Source organism: Sitodiplosis mosellana, unplaced genomic scaffold, assembly GCF_009176505.1.
Source record: "Sitodiplosis mosellana isolate CC-2019 unplaced genomic scaffold, AAFC_SMos_1.0 Smas_scaffold_5, whole genome shotgun sequence".
NCBI lineage: Eukaryota > Metazoa > Arthropoda > Insecta > Diptera > Cecidomyiidae > Sitodiplosis > Sitodiplosis mosellana.
Window position 1 is genome coordinate 6,081,739 of NW_022595248.1, and position 25,667 is coordinate 6,107,405.

At 38.1% G+C, this 25,667-nt stretch overlaps 2 protein-coding genes across 4 annotated transcripts in view; one reads left to right on the top strand and one right to left on the bottom strand.

Moving 5' to 3' along the window:
* LOC129566959 (semaphorin-1A) overlaps positions 1-25,667 on the bottom strand; it is a 279,328-nt gene that overhangs the window by 155,509 nt on the left and 98,152 nt on the right. The window lies entirely within an intron of this gene.
* LOC129566965 (N-acetylgalactosaminyltransferase 6-like) lies at positions 15,070-15,992 on the top strand. The gene is made up of 3 exons (XM_055443396.1): positions 15,070-15,195; positions 15,268-15,744; positions 15,822-15,992. Exons 1-3 carry the CDS (start codon positions 15,103-15,105, stop codon positions 15,984-15,986), a joined length of 735 nt encoding a protein of 244 aa, XP_055299371.1. The 5' UTR covers positions 15,070-15,102; the 3' UTR covers positions 15,987-15,992.

A 25,667-nucleotide genomic window follows, 5' to 3' on the forward strand; every position in this document is an offset into this window, starting at 1 on the left:
TCTCTCTCTCTCTCTCTCTCTCTCTCTCTCTCTCTCTCTCTCTCTCTTTCAATGTTTCTTCAATATTTGAACAGACAGTTAACCGAAACACAACACGATCCTCATCTTCATGTATACACCTATGTATATAGCATAAAAGGTATAGATAAAGTACTTTGTCTGCGATAGGCACATCTTGTTTCATCAGGTGCTTTATTATTTTTGCATCAAGAAACCAGAACAATGCAGAAATTCATGTAGTCTGCAGAATGTTTAATCAAGAGCTCATTTGAGGCGTTTCGTCAGAAAATTTACGATCTTTACCAGTCAAAATAACATCGTCGTCGTCGTCGTCGTCGCCGCCGCCTTCGTCCTTGTCGAATCAAATTGCAAATGCAATTTCCGCAACGAGATAAAGTTGAAAGTTCAATGTAGTAAGTCGTTAATAGTCTTAGCGTTACGAAATACAGAATGTGTGAACATTTTAAGCGAAACGAGAGTGCGGAATTGTGTTTGTGTGCTAATTTACGTGCTCGAGCAACTAATTTACTGTGACAAAATAATGTGTTCGGCAGCCGTTTTTCGTATGCAAGTGACGAAAAACTCAAATTGACATCGCAGCACATTTTCGGGCAGATTAATAGCTACTGGAAAGGCTCGTCATTCGTGGAACTTTACAAAGAAAATCAAAAATTTAATTTAAACTTCGTTAGTCAAACTCAAAGTATGTTATATCGATTTTCGGAGACTTTTTTCCCAGCCAGCTCCAATATCGTCGTCGACGTTGTTGTTATTTGTTTGTTTTCACTTCAGCTGATACTTTAAAGTCATTTCAAAAGACCGAACCCAAATTGATTTTACTAGACTGAAGGAAAATAAATTGCTGCGTAAAGAAGTTACTTCGTTTTTTTTAAATCAGCGTTGCTATTGTTGCTTCACGTGCAGTCTGTTCGCCGTCGACAATTCGACGAAACATTGTATTCTGAAATCGATTTTGATAACTTTGACCTTTTTCAGGGGGCGAAATTTCGAACAAATATCTAGTTTTTTTTCTATTTTCATCGAACTATAACTAGATATCATTGAATGGAAAATACCGGCAGTGAGTGTTGTTCTCGTCAATTCTGCATCGCTCTCTTTTGATCGCAGCCATTCGCTCCGCAAATCAAAGTCTAGTTTTAGTTGTTATTTTTTTTCCACAGTGGTTTTTTGTTTTTGGAAATCATGTACGATGAACAGTGTTCATTGAACACGCTATGCAACAACACGGAATTCGAGGAGTAAAAATGTTTTCAGCGCCGCTGTTGCTACATTATTCGGTTGTGTGTTGCATGCGGTTCGCCCCCTCAAGCTAATAAGTGCAAAACTAAAATGGGAATAAACTCAGAAAAATTTTGAGCACACAAAACAAGCGGTTTAAGCACACAAAACTTAAATTGCCGACGGCCAAATTAACTTTGAAGTCGAAAGTTTTCTCAATGAGTTGCAGGATAATTGAACAATGTTGGCAGAAAATGCCTTACAGCATGTTGATAGAGTCACACAGCATATTTTTATCGGTGGCAAACACGCAAATTCCTTCGCCGCCACATACGCGTGTCTAAAATGCCAGTCAACATTCGCGCGTTCTCTCTCTCTCTCTCTCTCTCTCTCTCTCTCTTGCTCACTCACAATAAAATTGACGGAGATAAACACAAAACTATGCACGATGTGTGTGTGTGTGTATGTGTGATCTTTTCGTGCGATTAAGTTTACTTCTTTAACTGAAAATGGCGACAATTTTATCATCCGAGATGAGACGAGCATATTTTTCAGTAATAAAACATCTTGATACGAAAGAGCGGTTAAATGAAGGAGGAAAAATAGATGGAAGAAGCACAAGGCACAATTCGAATGGTAAAAAGCACACGAATACTTAATTTCGTTACAAATATTTATCTTTAATTTCGTTTTGCTGGTTTGTTTTAAGCAATCAAGTAAGATATTGTGTAATTAGCGTTTGTTTTTAAGTCGTTCCACTTGAAGCGATGCGTTCCATCTTTTTTAGGTGGGAATGAGGAAGAAAAAAAGGACGTTGTTGAGCACCCAAGAGGAGCATTGACGTTAATTCACCTTTTTTTCAAGTATAAACCATGGCTCATGGGTTTTTCTACGATTCACTTCACATTTTGTTTTTTCATAGGAGTGTGTGTGTTTATGTGTATCTCTGTCGTTCATTTGCTTCATTATTTGCATTTTTGTTTCAATTTTTGCCACACTTCATTTCATTTCTTCTATTTCATCCACATTTAAATACGGCAAAAGATGTGGACTGGTTTGGCTATTTGTTTCTTCATGCTGGCTTTTGTTCGTTCATTCGGTGCTTTGTTCATTCGAACGTTCTTTCTTTCGTTCGCACGGCATGTGTAGGTAGAAGAAGTGTGAGCATGACGAAAAGTGGAGTCAAATCGCGTTTCATCGAAGCTCCATTTCACAATTACATCGCACTTTAATCTACACGCTACTAAATATTATGAGTATGTACTTTTTCTTCTGCGTATTTCCTTTTTTTCTTTGCCGTTCCTTGTTTGCTGAACGTTGTCAGAGAGCGAGAGAGCGAGAGAGAGAGAGAGAGAAAGAGAGAGAGAGAGAGAGCGTGTGTGTGTGTGTTTTTGTTCATTTCCATTCATTTTGCCGTGCGCTGTTTTTGCTACCCCATTGGTTCGAGGTTGTATGTATTTTATCGCAAACGTCATCTTCTATAGAATGTAAAATCGTTTCTCTCTATTTTTTTCATTACATTAACGAAGGAAAAACGCAGAAAAAAGCGGCACTTTTTTTCCATCTTTCAACCATGCACAAGGTTCCATGGTTCGATGAAAAAGAAAGAAAAAAATAAATCCAAATTGTGTGCTTATTTAAATATCACAACCTTTTTTTTCGCACACGAAATTGGTAGAGCTACAGCTCACTCGTTTTTTCCCTCATTCGTTTCTTTTTCTCGTTCGTTTGAGTCGGTTAATTTACGTTTTATCACAGGCAAACAGTCAAAAAAAAGAGATACATCGCTCGCGCAATGCAAACAAGCAGACGAAACAACTTCCAGTTGTAAAATCGCGTGTTCTGTTAACGAATTTTGGGATCGATTCAAGAACATGGCAGCAGAAATACCACGGCTTCAAAATGTTATCGTAAATTCTGCACCGACGTTTGGCCATGCAGAGAGAGAGAGAGAGAGAGAGAGAGAGAACGTTGATTTTTTGGGGAATTTCTTCTCCTCTCTAAATATAGAGTGAAGAACCGGCTTGGCTAAATCATTGTATTGCCAACTATTTTAATTACACCGTTTTGTTTTCATTCCTTGCCACTCCAAATGTACACTGCAGCTCTATTTGATCTAATTAACAAAACACATCGCATGATATGTTTGGACAGTTGATTTGACTGCATTTATAAACAGTTCATTGCCGCTTTGAGGCAACAAACACACACAATTGAATTTCATGGAAACAAGGTTGAACTCACACTCATTTTTCTCGGTAAACTCGATTTTTGGTAGCAGCACCGAAGGGGCCGAATATTAAGACGTTTAATCATAGAGAACTGTGTGCTGTTGGTAAAAAATGTTTCGATTTTTCATTCATACGCTTGGCAACTTGGTCAAATATTCGGTTAAATTGTCGAGTCGCTGGGCAAAAATGTTATCAAAACCATCATCAGTCTCATTCACACCATTCAATTATTATGTTCGCTGCCTATTTCCTAACCATTGTTTATTCACTGCTCAAGATTCGGTTGCGTTGATTGCTATTTTCTTCATGTAGTTTTTTTTTTCGTTGTTGGTGAAATTTTATTGGCGGCTATGCGAAATAAGCACGTGCCATTGCCGCATGTTAATCAAATCATTATCGCCAATTCAAAGAAATAGCATTATCCTAATTTTTCCGCCCGCTATCCGCCCAACCAAAATGGATTTCATACAGACGCAACACGCACCATACACACATTTTAGGCAGCATAGAAAAATGAGCACCAAACAAAAACAACAGCAGCTCAAAAAATGACTGGAAATTTTCATTCTCATTTGCTTCTTTCGTCTCTCTTCGTCTCACTGGCCATCGAGTGACTAACGATAACTAAGGGGGCCAAAAACTGAACGAAATGATTATATCGGCCATTCGCAATGACGGTCATGCAAACAAAAACCACATCGTAATACATTTTACAAATGTGAAACGAACCGAATACGAAACGAACCACTCGGCTACTTCTGCTGGAGGTCATGTTGCCGCACAACGAAGTGTTAAAAGAAAAATCGAATCGATTTTGAACATTAAAAAAAATAAGAAACGAAACAAAACAAATGAAAAAAAAGCAACAACACTTGAGAAGAGATGAGAATTTATTTTACATTTGGTGTTGCGTTGTACTGAACCAAAATCGAACCGTGCCGATCATTGGGCGCGCACAAGAATATTTCTATTTGTTCTGTGGACGATAATGGCAAATGCCATGTACATCCAACATGAGCGTGTACCGAGTGTTGTCGGCTTGTGGTAATATTGACGGTATATGCATTTATTACACGTATTTTTCAAGTATTCGCATCACGTACGAAATTTGAACATTTTCTGTTTTACTAATTTTGCTCCATCTTGGTGTGCTCGGTCTCCGTTCTGTCTGCGTGTGCGTATGTTTTGTTTTATTTATCAGTCATTGCGGCTGCGATTACGCACTGTTCTTCACTTGTGCGGTGGTTTTGCTGCAGGCAATGGTCCTGATAGTGTGTGTGTGTGTGTGTGTGCTTTGTATATGTTTGTGTCGTAGTCCACGGCATTCCCACTCAAGGAGAACTGATGCATTACAAATGGTTACTATGATAAATTTTCCACCGGAATTTCGACTGTGTAAACGATCGTTTGTTTTTAAAACCTCTTTCTCAATCTAGAGCACCGTTGGAACACCAAAGAAATCATTCAGGCGTTACACATTCCGGCCTCTCCACATGATTTTACCAATCGCATGGCTGTAAAATCCCAACATAACACAATAACCGAATTGAAAACATAAAAGCGCAAAAAAAAACATCTGATGCCCGAATCCCAGGCATGACCTGTTTAAAGCAATTTCCTCCTGGTTTTCTATTGATTTTCGTATGCTAGATTCATGAATAAGTCAGGTTTTGTGTCAGCAAAACGTCTGTATGTATATATTCTCACTTGTCGTTAAGCCGTTTAGCAAATATTGGACTTTTGAACTTTTCATTTTGATGATAGTTTTGCCTACTCTCCTTTCTCTCTCTCTCTCTCTCTCTCTCTCTCTTTCTCTCTTTCACTCCTTTACTCTCGAATATTATGTTGACTTTTCGTGTGGAAAGTCAATATAAGGAATTTGGCTTTCTTCAAATATGAATATCCTCAGCAAAAGTGTGACATGCTCGGAAAATGCAAATACATAAAGAACAATGAGCTCAAATGCTAACCGTCTTGTGTATATATGTGAGTGGGGGTGTGAGACTCACTGTGAGTATGTGTGCTTTAGTCCCCGTTTGATTTTTGCCGCTTTTCACATGAATGCTGATCATAGGGAAAAAAGAGAATTTCGAATATGTTTTCGCAACTTAAGAAATCCACATTTCACTATAAATTTTGAGATTATGCTTCATCATATTTACTGCGCATTCAAATATATATATATATATATATGAGAATGGTACTATAAATTCTCATTTCCTTTTTAGCTCAATCCCTATTTTTTCGCATGCCATTTTCCCAATTCAATGATTTGGTGCTGCTTCGAATTTCGAATGGGTCACCTTTTTTCGGCGTTGCTCTTTCGATCGAATATACATCGTTCTAATTTTAGCATGGCTTCCCATTTAAACGCAGCTAAACCGCCCTCCCCTTCCCCACGCTAAGCATATAAAAGTCGTAAAACTTTTGCCTCAAGTAAAATGATTTCTCATATTTAAAATGAATAATATTGTATGTACGGCACACTTGAAGTTTTCTATGCTGTCGAACATGTACCGAAATCAAGTGACCGTATGCGATGAGAATCCTCACATTCGTTTGTAGTTCTATTCCGATTATTATTATTCAAACACTTGAACGCACACATTTGCTGACGAAATTTATCATAAAATCAAGTTTTCCATTCGAACTGGGACTTTTCGGAGGAGTCAACTGTGAGCATAGTTTTTGAATAGAATACGGTTTCGTTTTCTTACTGACGAAATGATATAACATTATATTTATATAAGAACCGATAATATGCTGATTATATCAAAATAATCCAAGCAATGTCTTCGCTCACGCACACATGCGACACTCGGCATAGTTTCGTTCGAAGTTTTACGCTTTTACCGGATCAAATTTAATGCAAACTTTTCGGTATTGTATGTGCGATGGAGACCTGTACACCCAATAGTGGTAAATTGTTAATGGTGAAAATCCAAAGATTACCTGGACTCAATGGAAAATCATCCAAAAATTATTAATAGTCGATGGATGATAGAATTTGTTTGGCTTTTGTAAGTTAAATACTACTGAAACTACCTCGGCAAACTTCTCGAAAGAAACTGCTCGCTCGCTCACGCACACACAGCCCACCATGCACTCACACGCTGTCACATTTTTCCAGCGCCATATGTATTTATTATTGGACTTAAAAGTCGTACGTGTGAGTTGGTAACATATTTGCTAGTCGACGGTAGTTAGCACTAAAAGAAAATAATTTTGTAATATGTTAAGTCTGGCTGGCGTCCGTGTGCCATAACGCTTAGCAAGTACTACGACAAGTTGATACATTTCCGTTCATGTTTGCCATACGGTCTACAATACAAATTATTCCCTTCGCTGTTGCCGGTTGCTCCTGTTCGACGCGCTCGACTGTCGTGCAAATGAACGAACGTATGTGTGTGTGTGTGTGTGTATGTGCAAGTATGGCAGGAAAGTTCGTTCAGCTTTTTTGCACCCAAAAAACGATAATCACCCGATTAACGTGAAAAATCGTCAGCATTAAACGCTATGTGCGCATAAAACTTTTACTGAAAATACATCCAACGAGTGGATACGAAGCCCAAAGAAATGAACTACGATATCAACGCAATGTGAAATACTGAACAACTCAGTCGTCTATATAATATACGTATATAATGTGCGTTCAATGTGGAGACGACTTAAGAACGATGGCAAAAAACGTCAACTATTAAAATATTCTATATATTTTATCGTCTTTGCACTTAATCTAATGGCATTTAACTTTTACGGTAAAATTGTTGCAAAGAAAATATTACGAGCGAGAGAAAACACACACACGCACACCCACAAAAAGGAAGCACGAGCAAGCGAACGAGCCAGTAAGGGAGAGAGAAAGAGAACGAATAAGTGAGTAAAGAAGAGACTTTAGATAGTAGTAAATGAAAATTGCATCATTGAATTTGCTTCACACGAAACACAAAAACACACATCCATGAGTGCGGCGACTCATATATCACGTCCGTTATCTGGATTCACTCGGTACTTAAGCGATGATATCCTCCTTTTGCTCGCTCTTCGGTGCATAGAGACTCTCGCTTTATTGACATTATATGCTGGAAATTAATGGTCGCACTCATTTTTAAATTATGTATTTTCGGTAATGTATCAAATCAAAATGCTACATAAATTTTTTTACACCGAACAAATAAGAAAAGCAGAAAATCGATCTTTGTCCCTTTTTAAAGTATAAAAATATTTTATACATTTTTAAATTTGTAAACACCTTACAAAAAAAAATGCTCTGAATATTTCCATTTGGTGATGAAATAAATGAGTAATTTAAAAAAAAAGGTTTTTTATCGATCCAGGGCACAGTTAGCAAAATGAAAGTGGTTAACATTATAATTTATGAGACATTTACGTTTACTGAAAATGTGTTCCAGTAAATTTAAGACAAAAATAGAAAAATGCAAACATTTTCCGCACATTGTGCCAGTTTTTCTCATTAAATCGCACTTAATGAGTACAATGACTGATTCAAACTTGAGAATTGGTTGACAAAAGTTTAATGAGTTTCCAACATGAACAAATGTTTTGGAATGAACGCAAAAAACATGAATGCAAAACAACACATTATATCTTAACGGCTACAACATGTGTAAATACGGCTCCGTGTTCTGGATAAATTTATTAATGGAAAGAAACATTTCTGGCGTTCACATATGTGGAACTTAATTTGAACCAAGTTAAATGTAGTACATAGCATTTCTGAATTCAATGAATGCAAACACATTTTCAGTGGCTTATCAGTAAAATGAGATCTCAATCGTCATGTTCGATTCCGATTAAAACTTCAAAAATATCCAAAGTTATGTTCGATTTCACAGAAAATGTTTCAACAAAAACAGAGATCAAACGAAAGAAGGCTTGCAAACGGTGCTTATTGTTGTATTGATTGCCGTGATAATGGAATCATCCTTAATTTTCAATGAGTTTGAAAGAATATTTGGAAAGTGATCAGAATAGAATTGATTGGCACGACTGGGATCGAGTTGAGGATGATGAATTACGAACAGGAATATGGAGAACCGGTATTCTTGGAAGGAAATGAATGACACTTCTGGTTTCAATGTATATTTGAGTGAGAAAATTGCATCGAACTGGGCTTTGAAGGATTTGCAACCCTAAAGAGTATTCACCGTAAAATTGTGTTTATTGCAAACATACAAAATGGATGCTTTGCTCCGTGCTCATCAACAACAAAATATCAATCTCGGTCAATTTGCCGAAAGTCAGTGCGATCATTGCATTTCACAATGAACACTTCAGTACATTGCTTCGTGCGTGGTACGGTGTTTGGATTCGTTCACCGTCGAAACTTCTGACCGAAATTATGCTGGTGAATGATTCAAGTACCATCGAGGATTTGGGCAACGATTTAACCGAGTACATCAATGCCAATATGCCAATCGTAAATTCGTAACTTCGGCTCAAAAAGCGAAGTGGTTTGATTGGTGTATGGATCATTGGTGCACTGGCGGCAACGAATGAAGTTTTGGTATTTCTTGATTCACATTGTGAAGTCTACCATAATTGGTTGCCACCAATGCTAAGTTTGTAATTGCTGTTTAATTACTTTCTCTCGATTCACTGTAAATTGAAATTGAAAACCCATTCCATTTCCACAGACGCAATGGCAGACGACTATCAAACATGTATGCTACCGACCATCGACTGGATTTGGTATCATGCATTTGCAAACACATGGAATCTTCTGTATGATGAAAGAGCCACCAACCGAGGTGTTTTCAATTTTAGATTTGATTATCAACTTTTGCAGTCAATATCACATAAAGTGAATCCAAGTAAACCGTTCGAAACACCAACCATAACTGCCAATGCATTCGCAATTACGAAAGCATTTTTTTGGAAAGTTGGTGCATACGATGTTGGTATGGATGCGTATGGTAAGTGTGAACATTTAAATCCGTTTCATATCGGTGATTGGCAGGTGGAGAACAGCATGAACTTAGCTTAAGCTATCTCGTTATGCGGTGGAAGAATGCTGGAGACAGCTTGTTCTCGTGTCGGTCAACTCATCCATGACCGAAAAGCACACACGACTTCACACGTCAAACGCGAATCAAGGTTTCGTTCGGAAGAATTAAGAGTTCGTTTCGAATTTGTTTCCTCTTCAAATGAGCAAGCAAATTTTTTATGAGAAAAATACAGAGATTTCCAACACTGATGCTGGTGACACGAAGGAACAAATAGCGTTACGATATCGACTTCAATGAAATCTATTCATATGGTTTTTAGAATATGTTGCCTATGTTTTTTTTTAAATAATTTGAATACATAACGTTTAGAGTCAAAACAATGTGAATTCATTTGTTAAAAGCAATTTGTTGACCAAACTGTTTACCTCCAATAAATCTTTTCATAATATCATAAAAAAATTGTGATCAATAGAAACCAAACTAGTTCAGTTCCGCAGAGTTCAGACTCGTTGTTTTTTTTTTGTTGGTACTGGAGTCATTGTTGCATTAGCCGATTAAAGAGACGTCGTTGAAAGTGATCTAGAAAGCGATAGCATGCGCTATTGTGTGGTTTAGATGGCAAGCTCCTTAAAAGGGTAAAAGGGCACTAAAGTAAATATAATGCAGACACTGGCAAATATATTCTGGCGTCAAGAAATCGTGCCATCGAAACCAGCACTATGTTTTGCATGCCGCCACCATACATCACTTATAAGTTATAGCGTTTGCTTCGGTTTTTCCGCAATTCTTTTTTTGTTTGAATTTTTCCTCTGTTTTCGTGTCAATCGAGTTTTTTTTCGCCTACGGTAAATTACAAATGAAAAGATTTACTTGTGCCACTCGATAAAATACATACTTACATACGTGCTAGTGATGCACATTTTTGGCATCGCTATAGAGGTGCAAAGCTGGAAATCACACAACTTTTTCGGGAAACTTCTTGACACAGTTCGGGTAAAGTATGTTTTCGGTTTGGCAATAACTCAGAAAATTCATTAGGACAAGTTTATTCTCTTTTTCGCTGTTTGTTGTCAAATAAATCAGATTTTAATTATTGCCAACGACTGACAATCGAAAGAAATATATGAGCATTCTCCAAACCAAGTTGTCGACAGTGAAATTGATGCTCAACTTTTCGTATTGCAAAATTCCTTCATATGTTTACCTTCTTTATAAGAACAAATAAGTGGCAGAACATTGAATCTGCTGGCTATGTAGTGCTGCTTTTGAACAACTGCTGTCAACAGCGGCTGTTGGTTACGCCGCTGTTGACAGCAACTCTTCAAAAGCAGCGCTATATAGCCAGCAGATTCAATGCTCTAATAAGTGTTTTTTTTAGCACAGCGCTGACACATTTCGGTATTTGAATCTATTGAAACATCTGTTCGAATGAACAATCTCGTTTAATCTAATTGTCTCTCAAATGATAAAGTGATGAAACCATTTGTAATCGCTCTTGTCGTGGCAAGCAAATACATTACTCAGAGAAATTTCTTACAAAAATGACGAGTTTACGGTATTATTGATGCGTATTCATCATTTTCCCACGCAAATACTTATCTAAGTGATTATAATCGATATATCTAATCAATTTCCTCACTTATTCCAGGGTGTCGATGACAACACGAATAAAAGTCTTTTATTTGATATTGTTAATTGTTTTAGTCTCAGTGGTTCTTGGTATTTTCTATGATCTTCTGAGGAAAATGAACAGGAGATTTTTGGCAGTCAAACTGCAGCATATCGACACAGTCGAAGTGCAGCAAATCGATTGGCACGATTGGCAATTGATCAAAGACGAAAATTCGCGTATTGGCCTAGGCGAGCATGGAGAACCAGCCTATTTATCATTTTATCCACCATATTCGAAAGATATCAATGACACCGTAGGTTACAATGGTTATTTAAGCGATAAAATTGCATTGAACCGATCGCTAAAGGATTTACGGCCAGCCGAGTAAGTGTTCTGCGGCAGTTGGATAATAAAGTTTGAAAATCTTAAATTACATTTTGACTTTTGTTCAGATGCATAATCGAAAGGTACTCATCCCAATTGCCCGGCGCCAGTGTGATAATAATATTCCACAATGAACACTTGAGTACGTTGTTGCGAACGTGCTATAGCGTTCTGAATCGATCGCCGACAGCGTTGTTGAAAGAAATCATTTTGGTGGACGATGCAAGCACAATGTCCGGATTAAGTAAAGACCTGAGCGAATACGTTGATAAGTATTTGCCCATCGTGAAACTCATAAAACTCGATAAACGCAATGGACTGATGAAAGCGCGAGTGATCGGTGCACAAGCCGCAGTCAGTGAGGTGTTAGTGTTCCTTGATTCACATTGTGAAGCATACCACAATTGGTTGCCACCATTATTGGGTATGTAATTTGTGTCATTAAGTTAAGTCCGCTCGTTCGTTTCGACTCGATTGCCGGATGGAAGTGTAAACATTTCATTTTGTTGCAGACACAATGGCAAACGACTATCGGACGGTGGTGTGTCCAACCATTGATATCCTGTCGAGTGATACTTTTGCCCAAAATCCAACAAGTGCTAGCCGAGGTGGATTTGATTGGAATTTTGATTACAAACTAATGCCGTTGTTGCCAACTAGTAAAATGCATCCTTCGAAACCATTTGAAAATCCAGTTATGGCCGGTGGTTTGTTTGCGATACATGCGAAATTTTTCTGGGAGCTTGGCGCATACGATTCCGGACTGGAAACGTATGGTGAGTAGAATATTGTCACAATTTCCAAATGAATGTCCATTAATGTATTTTTTATTTTTTTCAATCGATGAATAGGCGGTGAACAGTATGAACTGAGCTTCAAAATTTGGCAATGCCATGGAAAAATGTACGAAAACGCTTGCTCTCGTGTTGCGCACATCTTTCGATATCGAAAGAAACCGGTCAATGGACATTTGCACTACGATTTCTTCCATACAGTAGGTAAACATTATTAGAAGTGAGCTTAACTCCTCATGCAATGAACAATTTTACCATTTGATAGAACTACAAGCGAGTGGCTGAGATATGGATGGATGAATACAAAGAGCATATTTATAACCGACATCCTTTGGATTATTTAAACATCGATGTCGGTGACATTAGCGAAGCGAAAGCGTTGCGTGAACGACTTCAATGCAAACCATTCAAGTGGTACATGGAAAACGTTGCATTCGATTTGATAGATAATTTTCCGTTGGAAGAGCCCAGTTTTGCATACGGTGGTATTCGGAATTTGGGAGTAAACTTATGCATCGACACAATGAGCAAATATGGAGATACACCACTTGGGTTGTATTCGTGTGCACAAAACATTTCATTTCCACAGCAAACACAAACATTCAGCTTGACATTGGACTATGAGATACGATGGCGTTTTGAAAAGCGCTGTTGGATTAAACATGGAGAGAGAGAGGTTTGGCTGAAACAATGCCCTCAAGATATGCGGTTTGATTATCAAATGTGGAGATATGATTTGGTAGGCATTTTCGAACGTTCCAATTCAATTGTTTCTTTTCTTTTCATTTAGCCGTATTATTCACATTCGTTTCTATGTTTGCAGGAGCACAAATGGATCATTAATAAATTTAATGGCTTCTGTCTCGATATTAGTGGCGGAAATGATAAGCACCTGATTTTGAGTCGATGCAACGCAATCAATCCCAATTTGAAATGGGAATTTGGCAATATTAATCGTACCGCTTACCGAAATGTTCATTCGTTTAACGATGAACGGGTTGGGACGCAATAAAAGGAGATTAGCTTTCTATTAAATATTGAATCATTTACAAACACACTCTTTTGGAGTGAACACAAAAACGACACGAAATCTTATTCATGTAGTATAGATTTACGGTAAACAATTTGCCATCAACATATCCAACGTATGTGTACTAAAAAAAAATGAACAAAACACTCATGGGGTCATGCACTTGTACAAACACACACCAGTTTCAAATAAACAACGTAACATTCAAATCTAATAAAATTTCACTTTTATTGAAATTTCCATTCTATTTCTAGTCCACACGATTCTAGTCACTTTGTTTTTCGTGGCGAATCGATGATATGGTAGAATATTCGGCTACGGGTTCTTTATCGTTGCGAACGTCGTGAGAGCGTTGTTGCTGTTGTGTAACGAAAGTAATTTGATGTGTGTTCGCAAGTTTTGCGTGTGAGATTCTTTGATTGACACAAAGTGTGCAACCCAGTTTTATTTCGTCGCATTGTAAGCCGTCAGCCGTATCAGGTCATAGTAATTTCATCCAAATAATCGCATAAATAATATCGTGATTTGTAAAAATGACGTCGATAACGTACATGATATTTTCACATTTTTTAAAGTATCGAAAGAAATGCTGGCATATTAAACGGAAAATATCAATGTATAGACACGGTTTTGGTGCAACGCTCTATTTTTCTTCGATTATTCTATTGATAATCATATTAATGAATCTTGAGTGGATCGTTAAAGTATTTAAAGACCATATTTATGATAAAGAAGACATTCGAATTGATTGGCATGACTGGAAATTAATCGATGAAGAAGAACAACGGACCGGAATCGGTGAGCATGGTAAAGAAGAATTTTTGTGGACATATCCAGCATATACGAAGAAAATCAACGACACACATGGCTACAATGGATATTTGAGTGATAAAATCGCACTGAATCGTTCGCTAAATGATCTTCGACCAAAAGAGTACGTGTGAAATGGGTCTGTCATCAAAATTAAAAGACACATAATCAAAATCCCATTTCAGATGTATACATGAAAAATATTCAGCCAATTTGCCCAGTGTCAGTGTGATTATAATATTTCACAATGAGCATTTGAGTACGTTGCTTCGAACGTGTTACAGCGTTTGGAATCGTACGCCGTCGAAACTTTTGACCGAAATCATACTTGTGGACGACGCCAGTACCATCGAGGATTTGGGCAATGATTTAGGTGAATATGTGGGTGCGTATTTGCCAATAGTGAAACTCGTTCGACTTAAGCAGCGAAGTGGTTTGATCAAAGCGCGTGTTGAGGGTGCAAAGGTCGCTAAAAGTGAAACATTGGTATTTCTTGATTCACATTGTGAAGCCTATCATAATTGGTTGCCACCGTTACTCGGTTTGTAATTTGCTCGGTTTTAAAATTGCCAACTGCCTTGAAAATTCCAAAAGTAAATAAAAAAAATCCCCTTCCATTTCAGATGCGATGGCTGGTAATTACCGAACGGTTATGCTGCCAACCATAGATGTGATTGCGCACGATTCATTCGCGCATCGGCGACAAATGCATGAACATAAATATGCGAGTCGGGGTGTATTCGATTGGGTTTTCAAATATACACTGGTGCCATTACTTCCATCGGCTACTATGCAAATAACCAAGCCATTCGAAACGCCAGTCATGGCCGGCGGTTTATTTGTAATTACGGCGACATTTTTCTGGGAGATCGGAGCATACGACGAAGGCTTAGATACATACGGTGTGATTGAACTTGAAGTTCAAACACTTCTACATACTTTGACAATTTATCAGTCCTTTTCTCTTTCTTCAATGTAAATAGGCGGCGAACAATATGAGCTGAGCTTTAAAATTTGGCAATGTGGTGGACGAATGCTTGAAACGGCTTGTTCTCGTATCGGCCACGTTTATCGCTATCGACCGATATCCGTTAACTTGCACATCAAATACGATTTTGTGTCCACCGTATGTATGCAAACCATTCTAGCTCTTCGACAGAGTTTGTTGTAATTATCAATTCATTTTCGAAAACTTTAGAATTACATGCGAGTCGCTGAAGTTTGGATGGATGAATACAAACGGTATTTGTATGAAAGACAACCATCGGTTTATGGCCACCTAAATCCCGGTGATTTGAGCAAACAAAAGGCGTTACGAAAGCGACTGCAATGTAAACCATTCAAGTGGTACATGGAACATGTCGCATTCGATTTGATCGACCATTTTCCCTTGGATGAACCCAGTTTTGCATATGGTGGAATTAAAAATTTAGGCTTGAATTTATGTGTTGACACGATGAGTAAAAAAGGCTTTACACCGCTTGGTTTGTTTTCATGTGCAGAGAACATCTCTAATCCACAACTTCCACAGACTTTCAGCTGGACACTGGACCATAGTCTTCGTGTTCGATTCGAGCCTCGTTGCTGGTCCAAAATGTATGGCAATATGGTTTGGTTGCTATCTTGCTGGAAAAATAATAAACTCATCCGAGAAGTGCTCTGGAAATACGACATTGTAAAGTTAAAACAGTCGACGCGCACAAGTCCAAACACCTTTTAACGCCAAACCTTCTGTCTGTTTCTATATTGCAGGAGCGTAAATGGATCATCAACAAAAGTGATGGCTACTGTTTGGATGTCAATACGAAGGAACAGGTGATTTTAAGCCGATGTCGGCGGAATGACCCGAATCAAATGTGGGAGTTTGGCAATTTAAATCGTACAGCATTGAAAACCCTTGGCTATAAATTTAACTAGACTTTTTTATTCTATTTTGTCATTAATTTCTGTGTAAATACATTTCTATACAAGTCATTGCCTTAAAAAAAACACTTGGACATTCTTTCCATCTGTCTGTTTCGTGTTGTTGTTGTTTTTTCTCTCATTCGATAGCGTTCAATGAACTGGAGAAAGCTGTAATGTGAATTTCAGCTAGAGCATGTAGAAATGGCTGCCAAATGGTCGGAATAAACGTGAGCCCACAAAAATTGGACTGACATCGGAAATGAAGGCAAAAATTGAATTAAACTCGTAAAAAGCAGTGGCAGTGATGGAAATTAGATTTACTTTGAAAATTGTGTTTGACTTGCCAGCGTATGTGTGTGTGTGTGCACACCGAGTCTAAATTAGAAACATTTGCACCATGAAAATAAAGTAAACTAGCAATGGAGCTAGCAATTTTCCGAAAAATAAATGGCAAATGTATGCTGAAGCCAAGACGTTGTTCGTTTTGCCCGTCACCATTTTCTCCCTCTCTCTCTCTTATTCTCGCCTCGGTCGTCGTCGTCGTCGTAGTCGCGTTAATCGCATTTTGGGTGCGTGCGTGTTTGAGGCTCTATGCATTCGCACAGAAAACTGTTCCCTGAGGATGAATTTCCGATTTGAAATGGTGTTGCTGGCATGTGTAGTGTGTGCTGCTCGGTGTTTGGTTCATTCATTCGGGTTATATTGCGTTTGGGCTTTGTTAGTGGCTTTTCGTCATTGTTTGCGCGCTGTGCCTACATGCTCCGCACTTGTTTCGATGAAAATAAGAGAACATATGCTGTGTTGTATCGATTTGTTTGAACACTGAATGTATAAGTAGTCGTTATCATAAAATTCTAACGGCCTCAGGTATCTTTGCTATTTCTTTTTTTTCGCCTCATTTTGACATCAGAGCGGATTTTGTGGTGTGCGTGTGTTGTTTTGCCCGTGCATGCATTTATCACCTTTGCTACAATATTGAAACGTTACGGTTGTTCAGTTGATTGTAACATTCTGAGGTTAGACGGAATAAAAATGGCTTAAGCAAACACCCACAAGCACAGGCAGCAAATTGAAGAAAACGACGAAGGAGAGCGAGCAAAAACATTATCAAGAGCAACAACACAATTTACTTTTATTTCATTTTCTACATTTCTGTTCCATTTTCCATTCGAAATGTAATGTGCTGTGCAAAGTGCACACACTCTCCTTTAGCCATTGCTGGATAAAAGTCAATGAATTCAATGGTATGGCGTGTCAAAGGAAAATAGCTTCTGCAAATCGCGTATACGCGCTCTTGTTCACCTCACACACTCACTCTCTCTCTCTTTCTCTCAATTTGGTCGCAATGCTATCGCCTGCCGAACAAATTACATTGAATAATTTTCAGAAACAACAAAACGACAGCAACACATTTAAACGATGACGATGGATTCGAAAGGGGGAAACGTTCCTTTTTTCTTTTATGCAAACGCACGATTTAATTCGAGAAAATGTAGCTGGCAATCGAATAAAATCCAGCCGCGCCGTTGTGTATATTGGTTGACTTTGATTGAACATACACATGCAACGGGTTTTGTTTGCATGAGATGTATCCGAAATGTCGCTGCAGAAATTGATGTGTTGGATTTGGTAAAAAGCAGCAGCAGCCAATGCATTAAATATTTATATTTTAATAGAGCATAAATACAGTTTTTGTTGCTATACAATGAATGTGCACCAAGACACACACACACACTCTCTCTCTCTCTCTCTCTCTCTCTCTTCCACATTGCTGCCATATGCAAAAAATCTGCTCGTTGCGCCCCATCGTTACGTATTCAGTTCAGTTTCGATAAAATGGAAATTAATTTTTTCGGGTGTGGAGGTTAGTTGACCTCCGAATATGTGCGGCATGCATTGCCAAACATTATACATTGAATGCACAAGGTACGAAATTATTAGTTTCCATCGTGTGCACATGCTTCGAGAATATCGTGTTACGTTATTGATGAATTTCTTGCTCTCTAATGAAAATTCATATTCCATTTGACTCCTGTTGCAGGGAGTTGCTTTTCTTGTCAAGACTTTACCCAACCGATTGCCTGCAGTCTGTTAAATTATTGCTTTGTATTGCCAAGTGAAAACCTGATGTGGCTGCTTCTGCTCTTGCTGCTCTTGCTGCTCTTGCTGCTGCATGTGTACGTATATATATTTTGAGATTGGCCCATTGCCCTCAACGGCATTCAATAAATAATTTATGCGTATGCACGGCACATACGTTTACATATTACATTGTGTACAATGGAAAAAGAACACACTTTCTAACTCTAACTGTACAGAGTCGAAAAGCGATTTCTAGTTTGCCACCATATGTGCCACTGAAAATCTATTCTCTTAAACATATTGTAAAACATCTAGTTATTTCCAAGCATTAATCGTTTTGTGTGTGTGTGTGTGTGTGTGTGCGTTGGCAAAAGAAGCATGTGCTTGTGTATGCTTACATGAAATTACATTTAAATTTTCGGCATTCGTCGAAAAGATAAGGAGGCGCCCCAGCCCAAAAGCCCAATAATTTTCCAATGAATTCAAATTTTGACATCACATATTCCGTTGAATAACCATAATAACATGGAAAATTCTCATTTCTCTCTCTCTCTCTCTCTCTCTCTCTCTCTCTCTCACACACACTCACCTATTTTCCTTTCTCTCGTTGCGATGTCGTGTGAGATTAGAGGAAAATTGGAAACATAAATAAATTAATAAATGATGCTAAATGTTCGGTTGAAATCAAGAAATTTTGCTAGACCTGCAGGTTATGAAATTAGCCAAGGTGGCCGTGTATCCGCATTGATAGTAGCTCAAGGGAATGTGTATATATGAAAGCACAATAAAATTCGGTAGTCGTCCGCAATTTTACGATTGGTGTGCATTTGTCGGTATGACGGAAAATGCTTTCTTGAGAGCAAGAGCGAACGAGAGAGAGGAGCACAATGCGGCAATCGGGCCGAAGGTTATAGTTATGATTGGATTCAATTTTTTTTTCATTTTATATCTGGTATATACACAGAGAATCGATTTCCTAACGGACATTGTTTTCTTTGATGTTTAATTTAAATCTAGATGCGGTTTGATTGCAGTGCCAAAGGTCACTCAAACCATTCGCAATGTCTTACCCACATCCTTGGGCGGCCTCTATTCATTTCTCAAAAGTCAATACGTGCGTACAATATAGATATTCAGCAGAGGACCATACAAAGTTAAAGGACATTTGTCCAGATACGTATAGAGATGATGTTCAATGGAATTGGTCACTTACCTGGAAATAAACAGAGAAGAAAATTAAAGTTAAATTTTAAGAAAATATTTGTTTTGAAAATGTTCAGCTTTTGAATCGAATTATTTATAGAATATCAAATGCAGACTCATAGAAAATTATCCAATTTCAAAGAAAAATAACCGACCAAATCAATTGGGAGTTCATCCATTAGACAAATTAGTCCGAGAGACAGAAAAACCACAGAAAATATTTGTACAGTTGGAATTGTATTTCAGAACTTTGCTTCCAGGTACAAGAGGAAAAAGGAAAAAAGAGAGCCAGAGAGAGATAGACAGTGAGAGAGAGAGAGAGAGAGAATGCTTCAACAAAGAATGGCCCAACACAGTGTTTTTCATTCCGAAGGAAAAGAAATTCAATTAATTTACGGTATTTCAAATTTTGCGGATGTTTCACCCAAACATACATAAAATATGTTCAAAGAAAACGCTTCTCAAATTTGCAAAGGTCTTATTTGAAATCTGTTAATAATGCAGAATGGGTGAATTAATGACAGTATGGTTGGCGAACGAAGATTTACATTTTGATATTGTATTCAAATCAAGTTGGAATTTCATTATAACATTATTAAACGGCAACAAAATTTCAGGGTGAGCATTTGAGTTTTTGCCATTCAGCTGATAGTTTACCACTCTTCTATTGGAATGACTTTCTGGCGAGCATAAAAGCAATGAATAAAAAAAAGGACGTAACAAAGCTATTTCACCTTGACAGATCTACTGAACAAATGCCGCAGGTCAAATGATTGCGGATGAATTGTGAATGTTTATTTAGGAATTTAATTTGTGTACATTTCGGATTCCAACATGCGAAAATTATCTCGTAACGCGGCGCGCGGTGTACGCAAATCAGGCTAAATTAGTGTAGAAAAGGACGTGAGCAACATAACTGAAAGAAAAAAGATGACGGTTCATCTTTAACGGCGAAAATATGCTGAGGTAAAAGAATTTCCATTTCGAATAGAATGTCTTTGAGCACACTTCACCCTCTTCGTTCGTGCCCAGCACCGGGCTTGGAATGATTTTTACTCTTACGCCACTTAATTGCTACGAAATACGAAGTGTATACTGTATATACACACCATCACGACGAAAAGTTTGGTTTTCTTTTGTGAAATGCTCACCAAAGTGGAAAATATCATTTAGCCCTCGAATGTGAAAATATCCAAATGGAAAAACCACAGGCTTTGAGTTTGGAACCGCATCGAGAAACATCGGAATGGAGTTTCACAACACAGTCAGTGAAATCGAAAACCAGTGTGCTGGACGTAGACACATTTTCTTCTCCCTTCGCTCGCACATAAGTAAACTCGACGAACAGCAAAGTGCAAACAACATGGTTTTATGACGAAGAAGGAGTGGTGGCTGTGGCAATATCAACGGTGGTGGTGTTTTCTGCTCGAAAGGCAACGCTCAAGCAGAGTGAAACATTAAACAGATCCGTTGACGAAAAACAAATGCCTGGAAAAAGTTTTCAAAACAAATATTATTGTTATTTTGCGATGAGCAGGAGTGCGAACGACGAACGAGGAGCAAATAAGTGTTGCAGGTGGGATGGCCGATATACGGAAGACAAGATAAAAGTGATGGCATCTTAAGCCTGCTTTATTTATGTATAAAATCTTAATGACACCGCATTACAAGTGCGAAAGAGTTTTCGTAAGTTCTCGATGGTTTTTTCTCGCTTATGTTGCCCGTAAAATAATAGCACTGATCAAAGTTACCCGATGATGTTAATGGATCCTCTTTTTTCGAGTTTTTTATTCTGATATTCGCTGAAAGTAATATTAATTCGGAATTTTCCGTCACTGAGTCGTTATCGACTTCCGTATTTAGGCAAATTGTACTGAACAGTTTCACGGAAATACTAATGACCTGTCGAAAGGAAATTTTCAGGGCGTGTGCATTTTTCAGTTTGAACAGGAATATGAACAATGAACATTGAACACAACTAAAAGAATCGTTAACTGTTCGAACCGCTAAGTTTTCCCTTTTCGTGCAGTTTTTCACAGTGCTTGCACCAATTAAAACAGCTGATTACTACTGTTTGAAACAAATTTTGATGTAAATTTGTTTTGGTTGAAATGTGAATACCAGTATTTGTAGAGAAAAAAAAACACGAATACAAACAGAAACACTTCCATTTTTCACCAGTTCAATCAAACAAAGGCTAAATAAACAACCGACGGCGCTTTTATATGTTCCCACATAACCTGGTTGTTTCGTTCACAAAGCAGCAACAAAATAAAATCGATGGCACAGCGCATCGAAAGCGGGTATCATCGGAAAAATAACGAACTTTTATCAATAATGTAAATATTGTTGCAGCTGCCAAACGATAGTACGAACGCACGTACTCTCATTTCCCCTGGCATTCGCGCATCAATATTCAAAATCATTATCGAGAGGAAATTAAAAATATGGTGAACATTTTTCGTTCAGGCATACGAAATTCAAACACGAAAAAAGCAACTTCCGATTAATTTATTAATGATATTCATTTGCATTAAATATGATATGTCAACATGAAAAATCGGCCAACATTACGGGACGCCAGCCATAATGTTCTTGTTTCATCTCTCTGTTGAGTTAAAAATCGCTTTTGGCGTCAGATAAATTGAAAAAAAAACACATTCAATTTTCATTTAAAGGAATTTTGATTCACTAAAACACTTTGATATTGTTATAGTTCACGGAAAGCCATTCAATTGTTGGTGAAACACTTTGAACCCAACTCCATTGTTAGTCTTCATAATGGTGTAGAATGTGTATGTGTGCCATGTGCATCGCTTATGGAAACGTGAAGCACACGAAATGCTAAATCAAAAACTCCTCACAAAGATGCAACGTTCAGTATTCGATCGAAACACAGGTACACGAACACCAAATCAAAAATGTTGACTCGATGCACAATTGACTCGATGGCATCGAGAGAGAAAGAGGGAGAGAAAAAAGGATGACAAATATTTTTGCCGACATAACACATTTCTCATGATGAAAAATTGTACGGAAGCATTCGTATTTAACCGCAAATCCTTGTGTCATGACTGCATGAACCAGCAGCAGGAGCAGCAGGAGCAGAGCAACTTCATGAATAGAGTATGCAGCAAATTAAATCAAAAACGATATTGGACTTTGAATAACAATGAAACCTTAGTATTGTCGACCTGTGAATTTCTCTCGCTTTTCCAAATCGAAATTCTCTGCAGATAAAAATAGTCACCATTTGTGGATACGCTAGATGTATTGCTTTTCTTAAAAGACCAGCACTATTCCGCTGTAGTTAAACGACAAATTTTCAATGGCAAACTTCTTTTTTCCACTCTCTTCCGAAAAGCAACCAACACTTAAATGATTTAGTTGCGGCAAAAAGTATTTGTTGCTCCATAGATCAATAGAGAGAGAGAGAGAGAGAGCGAGGAGAAAGGTGCAGTGGCTCGTTGTATATAGGTGGCACTTTTTTGTGTGTGATGTTAAGCGCTTTGTTGTAATGGACTTTCTACTTTGGCCTCCATTTATTTTGTTTAATAGAACATAAAAACCAAAACGAGAGAGCAAATATTCGGAAGGTGCTTGGCCGAACGAAATGTTTGGCACTATGTTTGATTAAGAACTTGATCGATATTTCATTGTAGCGGCAAATAAGAGAAAGAGTGCAGCATCTATAGCTTACAGGTCGACCCACAAAAACAACAACTAAAAAACCATATCTCGACTCGTTGGCAAAACGGAAGTTTTTGAGCTGTATCGACGGTGGCATTAATCAAATCGATACATATTCCGTTGTGTCTGTTCATTTCATTAAAAACATGCTGAATGCCGAAGTGGATACGTCGTACGAAAGCGACGAACAAATGTGCCACTGAATATTGCTGAGCTTTTGAAGTGGATATAAAACCAAGGCTTTTGTACTTTTTGTTCGCATATTCAGCATTTTCCGAGTCGAATCTGGTGTGGTCTGCATGCTGCTGTTGTTGCTTTGTGTTTGGGAGTTGCTGTTTTTTTTTCGTGCTTTCGAATTTTCCTTACGATTCGATATTTTTCATGTTAACATTTTTTCTGGTGTGCCTTGGCACGGGATGTTTTCTTTTGGCCCCAACGAAATAAATCGGTTTTTGGTTGAAAACAAACGAGCCTGATATGAGAAACAATAGGTAAATCGAATGCTGAGCACAAATAAATTTGCGCCAATTTGGTCGGTAGCCGCTTTTTCTGCATGTAGTTGGGTTCACTTCGGTTGCTGACAATGCTTCTAAATTCACAATCGAACTGAGTTTGTTGTGGGATCGGCAATCGAGGCAGAAAGTCGCAACCAAGTTGTATTCCTCCCGATACAGACATTGAAAAAAAAATGCCATTTTTAAATAGCTTGTTCGCATAACTTATTACAATAGATAGTGATAGCGATATATTGTGTCAACGAAGCCGAAACGCAGAAAGATAAGATTACGAGACACTGGGAGCTGGGAGACTGTGCAACTCATGCTATCATCCGAAACAGCTACATATTTTTTCTTTTACTTGGTTCGGTCATTTCGCAATGATGCGACAAAACGGAATGTCTATTTCGGCCCAACGGTTCGTTCATTACGAAACGTGGGAGGCGGTGGTGCTTCATCGCATTTATGTCCAGTTTCCATTTTAACGCTCAGCATTTTTATTTCCTTCTCTTGTTTTTCATGGTGAGCACAATTCGTAAGCTGTTTTCTCGGGTGTATGTGTGTGGTTTTTTTTGTTCAAGCAAGAAGATGTTGCTCATTTGTCGTTGTTTGCCATTTTTTTCTGTCTAGTCTATCGCTTTCTCTGTGTGTAGCAAGCTGCTGAGCGTGACAAGAAAAAGAGAGACCAACTGTTATATTTTGGATTTCTGCCATCGACGCAGCAGTGGCAACATCACCACTGCCACCATCACCACCACCACAACAACAACAATATATAGCGAAAGTAAACAAAACTTGTCCAAGTTGTGCAGTCGGAAGAACGGTTTCATTTGGCTTTGCCACCGAAAATCACATCGTTTTTTGGTGAATAGTTTGGCTATTTCCTATGGCGATCTGTTTGGTACCATATTTATAATTTCTCGTGATGTCGTGAACCAGTAGTCAGTACTGTCTCCGACGGATGTTTCGTTCGACTCTACGCAGTAAAGTTCGCGAATGAAAGTTTTCATTTTTCAGTAATCATTGTGTTGTTTTCTCTCTGCAAGCTGCATTTATTCATATTTCACTGGACCTTAATCTACAGCGATAGCGAGCATTATTGATTATTCCGTTGGTATTGCGATGATGATGTGTGCGCGTTGTCCATGAATATGAGTTCATACTCGATATCAATTTACGCTTGTCTCACCATCGAATGATAAAAAAACATAAAGACTCGAATCCATTTTCATTGTTCGATGATTTTGCTTGTTTATTTCGTTATTTTAGCGTCAATTTTTCACTCTCTTTCTCTCTCGTTGTTCTCCCTTTTGCGCTTCATTCCATGGAATTTGTATTTATAGTGTGGTGGTAGAGAGATGGATCGCAATGACACAACGGAAAAGCCGAAAAACATCCAACCGATTTCATTGTTTAGTTGTGTTATTGGCTTCATTTTTTTCCCTCTCTATCTCTCTGCGTGCCATAATGCCGCCATTGCAATGCGGCGGCTCTGAGCTAAAAATGATAGCACTGGGAATTGTGTATCCGTTTTGAATGTCATCATCATCGCCGTCGACATCACCATTTGAATATCGGTTTGGCTGGCTGTGCGGCTGTGTATCGCGTTGTTTGTTTTTATACCATTTTTTTTGTAACCATGATGATTTTCTCATTCCGTTGCGAACCTTCTGCCGGAGACTAAAAACGATTCTCTTGTTTTTTTCTGTGCTCCCGATCGGCGTCGCACCAATAGAATGTGACTTTGCACAAGGAATCAATAATCTGCCTTCGGTTTTTTCTGCCTTATTTTGTTTGTTGTTGCTTTTTAAGCATAAGCAGACTAAATCCGCAAACCATCATAAACGCCGACGATAATTTTCCCACTTTATGTGTCTTTGAACGGTTTATTTGTGCACAGCTTTACGAGAGAGAGAGAGAGAGAGAGAAAATAACCAACCCAGCAGCGGCAACACAAATTAATAATGGCAAACGAATGAATGGACGAAAAATGTTTATGTGAGTGTATGCGCGAACGTATACACATACATGTGTATTTTGTGTTGCCGGAACTGTTTGAGCGCAAAATCACTTGCTCAATTAATGAATCCAATTTATCGCAATTTACTCAATTAGAAATTTGATAAGTATCGATCGGAATAAATTAATAAACGATGATTGGTCGTTAAACATGCAGTTATTCGCTGCCCTCACGCTCTCTCTCTCTCTATTTTTTGCGTCG